We start from the raw sequence: 12,735 nt of genomic DNA, 5'->3' as shown, positions 1-12,735 counted from the left end.
GTCAGGTCTTCCTGTACAGATTTTCCTACAGAGTTATTTAAGAAATGGTGTGTGTTCTTCATTTCTTAAATAACTATAGAGAAAAATCTCTCCAGGAGCACCTGACAATATTAGGCATGTTCCATTTGACTTCCACAAAAGAGGTATACTGAATGGCATCAAATTACCTATGACAAACACACTGTCACAACCAGAGGACAAACACACTAAAACACTGTATACTGACAGAAGAAATATCAATATTCGTTTTTAGTATGTACTAATGGAAATGTGCAGCTCTAGCTGTGTAGGAAATTGTCTCTGCTGAGCACTAATAAAAATACTTTGAAAACAAAGTATTTGGGTGAAAACTAAAAAGTAACGGGAAAGCTTTAATCAGTGTCATAATCATTCATTAATATCAGTACAAAATGTCATTCCGTAATGGGCTTGCCACCTCTGGGGAACATTGATGGCATTGTTCTAACTAATCTGTGTGCATTATTTGATGCAGGGACAACATTTAAGATTACCAATGAAGAAATTACTTGTTTTGCTTGTGAGAGAGATTTTTTCCTCAAAATTCCTTCAAAAATACAGTATGTACTATGCTAAGAAACTGGCATATTTTTACACAGCTAGATTTTTTTCTTACTTAAAAGCCACTGCTTTTGGGGAAAGCAGAGTGAATGGAGGCTTATCTCTTTCTTCTTCTGTACAATCAGAATGCAGGAAAATAATTCATTGCATGAACAGGGGAAAACTCAGTCAGTACAGCATGAGACTTAATCTCAAGGTCATGTGTTCAAGCTCCACGTTGGGGGAAAGATTCCTGCACTGCAGGGGGTTGGACTAGATGACCCTCCTGGTCCTGTCCAACTCTACAATTGATCTATGATCTTGAATTAACCACTGCCTCAGTGGGATGACTGTCTGGTACATATTAATTTTTAAGGCCATGCTTGAAAAAAGGAGAAAACTAAAACGAAGTTATTAGTATAATATAAATGCCTTCCAAAAAGTTGTAGAAAAAAGACTTTTGCAAATAAGTATTTTGCAAACAGTCTCTGTCTCATTCTCTCTTTCTCAGTTCAATGTATTTGATAGTTGCTTGTAAAGGACGTATGCCTACAAATACCTATTTAAGTAAAAATGCTAAGACTGTTTTCATCCTTGGCAGGATCTTGCTTTAATATGAAAACCAATGCCTTCAAATTACCTGTAGTTTGCAAGAAGGTATTGTACATGATTAGCAGCCTGAAGGGTGGAAGTTGCATTTTGCAGTGCAGTGCAGATGGGAAGCCATATCCTCACCCAAAATATGCAATTAGATAGCAATACATATCAGACAGACATCTGCTTGTTAAGGAAAATTCATGGTCACATCTGAAACTTCTGGCAAATTTAATCTTCAGAATTTATACATTCTGTACACAATTGGGTGAACAAAGTGATTACCAACCTACAGATGGAAGGCATATTTTCCAGGATGTTTTAATTGTCATATCTAAGACTTATTCTTAGCACTAGCTTGGAGCAAGCAGCACTGGTGCTATAGACATAGCTTCATTGAAACTGGATCACTATTGTACTTCTAATGACTCCTGGTGTGGCATGAAGGGCAGTGGTGACAGAAAATGGTATCAAGAGCCCCTGGCAAGAATTTGAGCTCCGCTCACTCACTCTAAGTTCTGCCTACGTTTGGATCGGCAAATAACAGCCTGAATATGGTAAGTAGGATCTATGGTAGAGTTCACTAGCACACCTGCTTGACCTTTATGTTACAGAAATTCCCAATACTATTCCAATTTGAAGTTCTTTCTGCACATGCACATGTAATTAATACAATTAATTTAAACCACTGCTTTGGACTGAACCAGAAAGTCAACTTCTTGTCTTCTGCAGACATAAGAACTGATATCCAGGACCATGGTGATCAACTTTAATAGTTCTTACAGATACATAGAAGTATTGCAATGCAAAAGAAAAGAAAAGGGAACTATAAATTGGAAGGAAATATACCTACAATTTTGCGCTTGATCATAAAAAGAGGAATTTTTGCATGTAGGGGGGTTATGGACAACTCCTTGTGGATTGTTGATAAATACAACCTTCTTTTAATGTTTCCTAAATCAGTTATCCTGTAAAAGAGAAAAGGTGAGAGGGGGGAGGAAAAGAGATCTCCATCAGTACAATAACCACTCTCTCTGGGCAACCACAGAAAACCATCATTCCTATGCAGAACCTTTAAATCAAGGACAGCAAATAGAGAGTTTAAGTATTACCCCTTTTACAAGATAAGTAATGAGATTTCTCTCTCAAATTCAAAGTTAGTGGCTACAAGTCTGAATATATAAAATCACTTTACATGCTAATTTTATTTCAATGCTCTTCACTCTTCACTAGATTTCCACAGCACTTCAACCTATGAAAGAATTCAATTTGTATGAACTGAGAAGCCACTAGCCTTTAATAATCATGCTTTTTCAGTCCCTTGAGCTTGTGTTATCTTGGGACATGCTGTCACCCCACTAAATAGGAAATCATTATAGGTTCTCTTTTTCTAAAAATCCACCTGCCATTTCATATGCGCTCTTTGTGTGCTTAAAGATAGACACAAAACATTGTATGTCGGTTTTACTTCCCAAGCACATATCTCCAAACCTGAATTAACAACACACAAGTTTATTGCTAACTATTCAGGCTGCTCCTCCAGTGACAGCCAGAACACTGGATTTGAACATCATTAATAGATTTAGACTGCAATCACGATCAGCTTTGGTTCAGATTGATAAAGAAGCTCCTATGTATGTTCTGTGGTTTCCATGAATGTTCAAGCTGGCTTAATTTCATACTAGAATTCACCCCAACAGAAAATGGCTCACTACAAAAAAAAAATTAGATTGGAAATCGAAGCCACCAAACTTTTAATTCCTACCACCTGCTTTCTTCTCCTTAAAGAGAAAATGTTTTTACCAACAACTTCATACTAAAAAAAATGTGGGAAGTTTCCTTAACGATCAAAACAACCTACTGGAGAAAAGTATGAAGTAATTAGAAAAATAATCAATTTATTGAGAGATGGGTTCCATTTATCAGCTATTTGAATAGGAAAAAAAAACACTGACATCCCTTAATATAACTTATTCCATCCTATGTAACCCTATCTTTTCTATAAATCAACATTTATAAATCAGCACTTGTATCATCTAGTATATCAAGGAAAAAGCAAAGGAAAAGTGTGATGAAACTCAGCCATATTTGTACAGAATAAAGAATATAATATAATAATAATAATTTATTATTTGCAGCCCGCCCATCTGGCTGAGTCTCCCCAGCCACTCTGGCCGGCTCCCAATCGAATATTAAAACAATACAGCATTAAATATTAAAAACTTCCCTAAACAGGGCTGCCTCTTTTAAAAATAGGATAGCTGCTTATTTCCTTGACATCTGTTGGTTGATTCAGAGCTTTAAAGAAAAATGAAGTCAACCTAGGTAAACCTTTTAACAAATTTAACAACTCACCAGGCCCTAAAAACAAGTTAACAAATGGAGCAATCCATTCTCTCCTGTGATGGGAATGGGAAGCCATCACAAATAAGAACTCTATGTTGGCACTGAAACCCCGCATATGTTTACATATTAAAAAAACGAAACAAAACAGGGTGAATAACTGCATAATGCAAAAAAACCCCACCCAAGATTCCAGTTTCACTACAGGTATGGAAGCAACTGTCCAAACAGTTTATTAATGTTATGGTAGCTGGTCTTTCTAATATACTTTCAGAAGTAGGGTTATACTGTACATTGCTTAAATTAATCTTGGTCTACTGAGGGATCATTCAGTCTGAAAAGTGGGATCCAAATTAAGTAAAATCTTTAAAAATATATACAATTTTCTTTAAAATTAGTAAACTCAATCCCACCTCCATCAGGTATGAAAGCCAGGAGTGCTACTTCAGTGTTCAGAGACAGCAAACCTCTGTCAGACGGTGGGAATTAAATACAAGGAATGAGTATTATCACAATGACCAACTTTCTTATAGTTTCTAGTTGGCCACTGCCAGAAACCAATGTAGTAGGCTAGATTGTTCACTAATCCATCTTGTTAAACGAGACTTCTAAATTTGGAATATGCCACAAGAGACTACCAAATCAAGGTGTTAGTCACATTGTTTCCCTAAAGAATAATGTGTTTTAATTATACCACCCAAGTAGCAGTGGAGGTTTCACAACACAGACATTTAATATTTTGGGTCCTTTAAATACACCAACTCTTCTATATATGTTTCCTTTCTCTTCCCCTGATAAGTCATGCTGGGGACTGGCACTTCTTAGATGCTCAGCTGACAAATAATATATGAGGAAAGAAGAGCAAGAGTGTGAAAACAAATCTCTAAAACAACTTAATACATCAATAACAAACAACAACAACAACAACCTAAGTATTATAGCCCTGGCAAAATCAAACCACAATCCTAGCTGGTCAGCGTGGTTTTGTTTAAGAAGCACACTTCATTGAGGTTTAAGGAACCCTCCTCAAAAGGAGCACATTTTAAAACCTTCAGAATTCTTAATTAAGACTGTCATCTGCAAATATATGAACCCAAGAGCTATGATTGGTGTTTGCCGGGAAATTCAACCTTTAATTTTCCTGTGAAAAAACCAGGAGCTCCTATGCAAAACTTTTGAAAAAACAAACAAAAACAAAAACAAAACTACACAGCTCTCGTCATATCAGAAAACATTTGAAAAAGCTCTATAGGAGTTAATGTGTTTTTTATTATGTTTATGCTTGAATCTTCCTATCTGAGGGGTCAGACATGGGACAGGAAAATAATGAGACCACGTTGAGAAAGAATGAGGTAGTCAACAGGAAAAATCAACCTCATTTATAATAATATCCCTCTGATCAGCAGGTGCATAACTCTTCCAGCTATGGTCATTAGCTGCATTCATTTCACACTTAACGTCTACATTTGCAAAACATTTTAAAGCAAAATTACTTTTCAGTTCAATTTTCAATTCAATTTTCAATTCTATCTCATAGCTTCAACTCTGATTGACTATTTTCCTCTTGATAGCAAATGCAGCAAAAACAAGAGTTAAAATGGTAGCGACTACCCAGGAGTGCAGATATACTCATTGACTCAGATTACCTATTCATTTTGCTGTTGTATATATGACAATTTATGGCAGTTTGTTAATGTTCACTTCAAAGCTTAAAATGAACTCTGAATAAAACAAGCAGCAGCATGGATTATTGGTTCATTGGGCTTCCTGCTTCTTACAAACTGTTTCTCTTTATTATAAACTATTCAGTGTGTACATGGCCTTATAGCGAAAGATGATCACCTTTCATGAATATTGCTGAACACTTATGGAAGAAATATAAAACCTGTTGAAACACTTTAAAAAAAATTCTGGCAAACAGAGCCAGGGGATAAAAGTCAACAAAAGACAGAAAAAGAAATGAGTGCATACTAACAGAGGTGCTGGAAATTGAACCACAGACCATTTTATTTATTTCATTTGGAAGAATTTATAAATTGCTCATTCAAAGAATCTCCAAGGGCTGTACATAAAACAATTATCAATATACAAATAAAATCAGCAAAAATTTAAAAATAGGTATGAGGTCAAGGCTCACAGGGGAATCCCAGGGGTATTCAGTCAGTGTTCAAGGCACCAGGGAAGAGCTCCCAGGACCCTGGACAATGAGCTGTTGTCTCTGCCTCCAAAAGAAGTCTTGCATATGTTGTCAATAAAAAAGGTAAAGGTAAAGTACCCCTGACAGTTAAGTCCAGTCGCGAATGACTCTGGGTTTGCAGTGCTCATCTCGCTTTATTGGCTGAGGGAGCCGACGTTTGTCCGCAGACAGTTTTTCTGGATCATGTGGCCAGCATGACTAAGCCGCTTCTGGCGAAACGCTGTTTACCTTCTCTCCGGAGCGGTACCTATTTATCTACTTGCACTTTGACGTGCTTTCAAACTGCTAGGTTGGCAGGAGCTGGGACCGAACAATGGGAGCTCACCCTGTCGCAGGGATTCGAACCGTCAGTACTACAGTGCAATAAACCTAACTTGCTCAAGGAGCTGGCTGTCTTTTAAACCCTCACTTTGACTCCTATGGGGCTGGGGAGACAGGTACCCTGGAAGACCCCACCTCTGACAAAGGTATCACGGAAGCAAGGCTGTGTCTCCCGGTCAGAAGCATGCTGAAGATGGTCCTAACACAGTTTTTATGGTCCTAACAGTTTTTCCCTAAAGGATATAGTTGGAGACTCACCATCCCCAGAGAAAACAGAGTATATAGTGCATGGTCTGTGGGTCATAACCAGGCATCCCCAAACTGCGGCCCTCCATATGTTTTGGCCTACAACTCCTATGATCCCTAGCTAACAAGACCAGTGGTCGGGGAAGATGGGAATTGTAGTCCAAAACATCTGGAGGGCCGAAGTTTGGGGATGCCTGGTCATAACAAAGACCTGCTTACACCACTGAATTTTCCATTCTCCATGAATTCTTGTTGCCCTCACTGAATCCTGAAACTGTTTTTAATCTCTCTACTTGCTAGTATGTGAAAGAAATGCTTCACTGGTTTACCATCTTCATCTTTCGCATGCACACGAAAGCTCATACCAATGACAAACTTAGTTGGTCTCTAAGGTGCTGCTGGAAGTAAAATAAAAAAATTCCTTCAGTAGCACCTTAAAGACCAACTAAGTTTTTATTTTGGTATGAGCTTTCGTGTGCATGCACACTTCTTCAGATACAGTGAAATGGAAGTTTCCAGGCACTTATGTAGAGAAGGGGTGGGGAGGGGTGGGGATGGGGAGGGGGGATCACTCAGAAGGGTGGTGGAAATGGGTGATTGACTGACTGATAGCTGTTGATGACCGCAAACGACTGCAAATGGTTTTGCATGAAATGGTGCTGCTGGAAGGAATTTTTAAATTTTGTTTTGACTACATCAGACCAACCCGGCTACCTACCTGTAAACAATACTAGTATACTTGCAGTTAAGTGTGTTGTTATATAATGTTAAGGCTGCAATACAAGTAGTGGCTTTAATATTCATACAGAACTACACATGCTCAAGGGCTGCCCTGTTCAATTTAAGATATCTTTATTGTCATTGTCCCCTTGCAGGAACAACGAAATTACTCATGAGTTAGGGTGTGCTTCATGCACTAAAGCAGGGAATTCATATACATTTGTAAAGCACTTACGGAGACAAACAAACATATCCCCAAATTCTTGCACACATGGGCATGTACATCTGGTGGAAACCTCAAGGGATTTTGGAAACACCAATGCTGTTTAAGATGCAGCAGACATAAGGCACTTGGAATTGGGGGGGGGGACACCACCACAGACTGCTGAGTCTTATAAAACTTTGATTTCAAAACTTTAATTTAGGTCATTCCAATGTCTATTTCTTTCGGTTTAAACTATTTACTAAATTCAGTTTTATGGAATGATGATTTGTTTAGTCAAGCTTTGGAAATCTTTGCCAGCTGATTTAGGAACATGTAATTCTGCAAAATAGCTTTTAATTTGTTCAGTAGAGACAAGGTCCTATAATGAGTATAAATGTGCACAATGTTCAGCTAATGAATGTCTTCCAGAACCAGCTTATTTATAACTAAGAATGTGGCTATTTATGCTTCTAATTAATTCTGCTGGCTTCTCTTCTTTAGTTTATTGGCAGCTATCCATTTCATTTTGTTCTTTCCATAAGGTTACTTGCTGCAGAAGGACAATCTGTCTCTATAAGACTGTAAGACTGAGACTTGCACAAAGTTTAGTAGGCACTCATATTCACCTACTCTAGTTTAAAACGAAAGCTACTCCACTGCTTTTGTGAAGTTCAAGAAGATATATTAAAGGTACTCCTTAGACCATCTTGACAAGTGTTGATTTAGAAATACAGTAATGGGAGGAATTCAAAATCACATAAAGCAATCGTTTCGTCAGCACAAGCATTTCAGCTTGCCAAATAGAACAATCCCCTCCTTTCCTCCCCCCATGCACTGTTCTGAAGGTTCTCTTGACACACTCCTTGTGCCCCCCACCCTGCCAATTTCAGGGCATGTGGCAGATGTACAGAGAAAAGCCTTGTTGCACAAGTGGCAGTGCTTATGCAGGGCTCCCACTGGTGGGATTTGTTAGGTTAATCCCATTCAAAGAGTTGTATCCAATTCAGAGTAGACCACTGAAGTTAACAGGCATGACTACCTTAGGTTCATTTCATTTCAAAGGGTCTACTCTGAGTAAAGTTTAATTGGAAGTGTTTGTGTGTGTGTGTGTATTTATATAACACATCACCATCACTCTTGCTAAGAATATATTCAGTAAGAATTTCATATTATGTCTGGCATTACTTTTATAAATAACTTTGTATTATAAAGGGTATTGTAGAAATAATACATACGGTAGTACTCTTTTATTCCTTCAGCATTGTTTTAAAATGCTGTCCCTTGAAAATTAAAAAACAAACAAACCAAAGCCTCTATTAAAAGACATTTGCAAAGAACATGCTATATAAATTGGTTTGCAAAGATAACTTAACCTGTCACACATAAAATAGAGAAGAGCCTAAATTACTCCTATGGCTTTCTGTTTATTTTCACGAGTCTCAAAAAGCAGCCCCTCCCCTTTTAGCTACTTTTAACCAATTATGAACATATTTTTCCCCAGTGCTGTTCAGTTGCCTTTTGTTGTAAGTGCTGTTGATTCTTCTTGATGCCCCCCCCCCACTGCCCACAGTCCTATTTGTCCTCATGCCATTTAATTTTGTCACAATGTTATGACTTAGGGGCATCCACGAAGGTCACTTGGGTCACCACAGCTTGTTACATTAAAAGGTAGTTGTGAACATTAAAGGCAAAGAAGAAAATGGTGCAACCTCCACAGCAGTTCTTCGGGGTGCGGGTGGGGATGCTGAAAGGGGAAAAGACAATCACTAGATTTCCATGGTGTAAGCGCGTGGACATCATTGGATGTTGCCCAAGTTAAGCAGGATAATTTTTAACATAAAAAACATACCTCATTTTAATTTTCTTTATCAAATTTGTATATTCATTTTCTAGAAAGAGTAGGTGGTAGCAGTTATACAGCAGCACCAACATTTATTGGAACAAAGCAAAAGAGTTTATTGTGAACATTATTGTTCAAAAACCACACGCAGACAAATGGAAGCAGAAGGCAGAAGAAACTGGGCTATGGAGTGGCACAAAAGTAGATAAAGGTGTCAGAAAAGGGAATGGAAGGGATGGGGGGGGGATGCAGAGGGTAAAGGAAAATGAAATAAACCTAAGAGGAAAAACAGACGGTATAGATTTGAGATATGAAGTCTGCAAACATTAAGAGCTAGATCTGCATGGATGTTTCCAATTTGTTTACTGTCCCAGCAGATATGGTGGGCTTAAAACGGCTTGGAACTACAATGCCTCAAGGACTGCCTCTTCCTGTAAGAACTGACGTGGACCCTGTGATCACCATCTGAGGGACCTTCTTTGCGTGCCCCCTCCACAAGAGGTCCGTCCAGAGAGTGACAATGTGGCTCCCTGTGTACAATGTTCTCCCCAGGGAGGCTCACGTATCTTTAGGTGCCAGCCAAAACTATCCCTCTTTTTCCAGGCCTTTGGATAATTAAACTATCGATGGCCTTTAAAACTCTCTCTCTCTCACTGCTTTTGTTTGTTACAATGTTATTATTTTTGTGTTTTTATATTTTAAACCGCCCTGTGATCCTTGGATGAAATATAGAAATTTAATAAACAAACAAATAAAAAAGACCAAATCTCAACTCGTTCTCCCTTCAATTACTGTTCTGTAACCCCAATTATATATGTTTAATATACCAACGTGTAGCAGTCATTAGCATATTGTCAACTGCTCCACTGAAACTTCCTAATTGTTTGTTGATTGCATTCTCTTACTTTCAGTGTGGCTGCAATATTATTCTAATCCCAGTTTGTCATCATTTTCTCATTGTAAGCTAGCCTTCTATTCACAATAAAAATAATGAGATTTTAGAAGCCTACAGGAAATGGAAATATTTTTATTTTTAGACAGGCTTGTGACACCTTAGAGACTTACCAATTTACTGTAGCTTCTGGGTGAGATCCAAATCATTCTAGCACACGAAGGAAGACTTCCCCAATTCCTCCCTGTAGCCCAATGTCCTCCCCCATAACCATGCAACACATTTGCACAAACCAAAGTCCACTGCTCAAGCAGGACATGATTGTTAGACATCATCTTAAGTCAGGGTGGGGAACTTCCAGCGGATGGGCAAATCTTCACCTTCCAAGGGGTCCAATTTGGGTCAAGAGGCCGTTTCCCTCAAGCTATGCCCAGCTGACCCTCAGCTGATGTTGCTGGTGACTTCAGCTGATGGGTGGGGTTCAATTCTGCATACCTGTTCGCACAGTGAAAGCAGCTGGATTTAACACCCATCAGCTAGTCTACATTTTCATAAGCTAGTATCCACTTTGCATTAAATGTTTTGGGAAATGATGAATGGTGATGATGGGGAAGGCAGAAAAAAAATCTGTTTTCTTTTTGAAATGAGGGGGGAAAAATAGTCAGGAGAAAAAAATTCTAGACCAAAGGTCTGTCCCACTATAAGGAACATAAGCTACCTGTTACATATGGAAATAGATCACTTGCAGTATCTCACTAATGCTTGCAATATTCCTGTAAGGCCGTATCCAAATATAATCATCAACCATTCATTGAATTGAGCATATAGCTTGCTATACTGCTCACAGCAGTGTTAGTTGCTTTTCTACATCAGCTCTCCCTCTGTTTTCTGTTGCAATATGGTTTGCTGAATATAGCCTTCAAATAGTGCCCTTTGTATCTTAAGCAAACAAACCCCACAGTGAAGGCAGCCTTTTTGGTAGCTACGCATTCTCCAGCTATGGTATGTGTCTTTTACACTGGTCTGGAAAACATGAACATCTGCTTGAAGCAATATGAGGCTCTTCTATTTCGGTAAGTATTTAGGACTCAGGGATAAGCAGGGCTTTTATGCTAGCACTACTTAAACACATTTTGTGGTGCTGTGAAAACCATGTTAGAAGCCGTTTTGTACAAATGTCAGAAAAATACTGCAAAGCTGTAAACAGAAAAAGCTAGAGAGTTGATATTAAACAAGCTCAGTGGAGTTTCATGGCAAAGGTCTCCCTCATCAGGGTTATGCAATATGCTTTTTACTTTGAGGATACTAAATGTGGTGGTGGGTTCCATGTAAAGGGTGACCCACGTTCTGTATTCTTGCCGGCTACTTATTCTCCAGACCCAGCTCCAGGGCCAACCCACTCAAGTGGTGGAATCCCAAGAGGTGGCACGCTCCCCCCCTGCCAGTGGAGAAGCGGTACAGTCATGGAGTGCCTAAGATGTCACGAAACAGATCTTTCCAGAAGCCAGCACTTTTGCCAGCACTCCACAAGTGCTCCTGTGCAATGTAGATATGAAATGCTTCACAGGCAGTGGGACAGCAAGGTGGCAGTGTGGGGAGGGGCAGCAGCAGGAAATTACCATGTCACCCCAAGTGGCAAAATGGGAAGTCTGCCCCTGCCTAGCTCTGTGTGTGGAAGCACCCTTAGCAACATGAAACACACATACTCTATCAAACAAGAAGATATGAAGTAAAATGTTTATGAAAATACAATCTCATGGATTCTTTTAGTAGCTATTCATCAGAACACTGTGCATATGAAATACGGTGAAAATAGCTCGTGGAACATCTTTACATCTATTTTCATAAAAGTGAAATGAGACAATTACTTTTTACCTTTATGAAAATCTGTAAGGGTTCCGAGGCCTAGTTTGACCACTGCAGCTCCACCACCTCATAAAACAGTTTCTAGAAAAAGGCAACAGTATTAGGCTACTACTGGTTACACTGGTACCTCTAGTTACGAACTTAATTCGTTCTGGAGGTCCGTTCTTAACCTGAAAGTGTTCTTAACTAGAGACGTGCTTTCAGTAAGGGGCCTCTTGCTGCTGCTGCACCGCCAGCACACGATTTCCATTCTCATCCTGGGGCAAAGTTCTCAAGTCGAGGTAACTCTTCCAAGTTAGCCAAGTTTGTAACCTGAGGCAGTTGTAAGTAGAGGTTCTACTGTATTCTCCCATTTCAATCACCTAGTCCTGCTGATCCTGAAACATGTTTACAGCACATGTAGTTTTATGATGGCATCTCTTTGGCCAGGGATAAAGAATAAGAAGATTGAATACAGACGACAAAGCAGCTACAGGATATATTATTGTGAACAACTGAGAAGTTAATGATAACATTTTGTAACTACTTCAATATCCAAGAGCTTCTTCATTATACAAAGACAAACAAGCACTTAATTGGGTACAGAAGTTGCATTTACTATTTGTTTCAGTACACAAAGACTTCCAGAAACTGAGGAGGCTTAGGGTCGTGGGCTGCTGTTCGAAGCATGCAATTACAATTTTCACCCTTTCCAAATGGCAATTGCTTTGTGTAATTACATGTCCAAACTGAGTTCACACATTTGCAAATATCATTTACTGTGATTTCTTTTCTAAGCCCTCTTTTTTTCAGATCTTCATGTTCCACCCCTACGCACCAGAGAACTGACAAACAGTCTTGATTGCAGCTTTGTTTGGATGTCACTGCAATGCTAAAATGACAGTGGCGAACAGCAGAAATAAAATGCCACCAATGAGATAGCCAATAATTGCAAATGCACTCCCAGTAGTGGT

General features: G+C 39.0%; 1 protein-coding gene across 8 annotated transcripts in view; it reads right to left on the bottom strand.

Annotated features, from left to right (window-relative positions):
• CFAP20DC (CFAP20 domain containing) overlaps positions 1 to 12,735 on the bottom strand; it is a 147,120-nt gene that overhangs the window by 95,657 nt on the left and 38,728 nt on the right. For all 8 annotated transcript variants that reach the window (XM_035106799.3, XM_088662618.1, XM_088662621.1 and 5 more), the window contains one exon: positions 2,006 to 2,120. In XM_035106799.3, coding sequence (XP_034962690.3) covers positions 2,006 to 2,120 — 115 coding nt within the window. The remainder of the gene's footprint in view (positions 1 to 2,005; positions 2,121 to 12,735) is intronic.

The sequence above is a fragment of the Zootoca vivipara genome, chromosome 2, assembly GCF_965207765.1.
Source record: "Zootoca vivipara chromosome 2, rZooViv2.hap1.1, whole genome shotgun sequence".
NCBI lineage: Eukaryota > Metazoa > Chordata > Lepidosauria > Squamata > Lacertidae > Zootoca > Zootoca vivipara.
The sequence above is the reverse complement of the archived record's forward strand: the minus strand, read 5'-3'. Positions and strand labels throughout refer to the sequence as shown.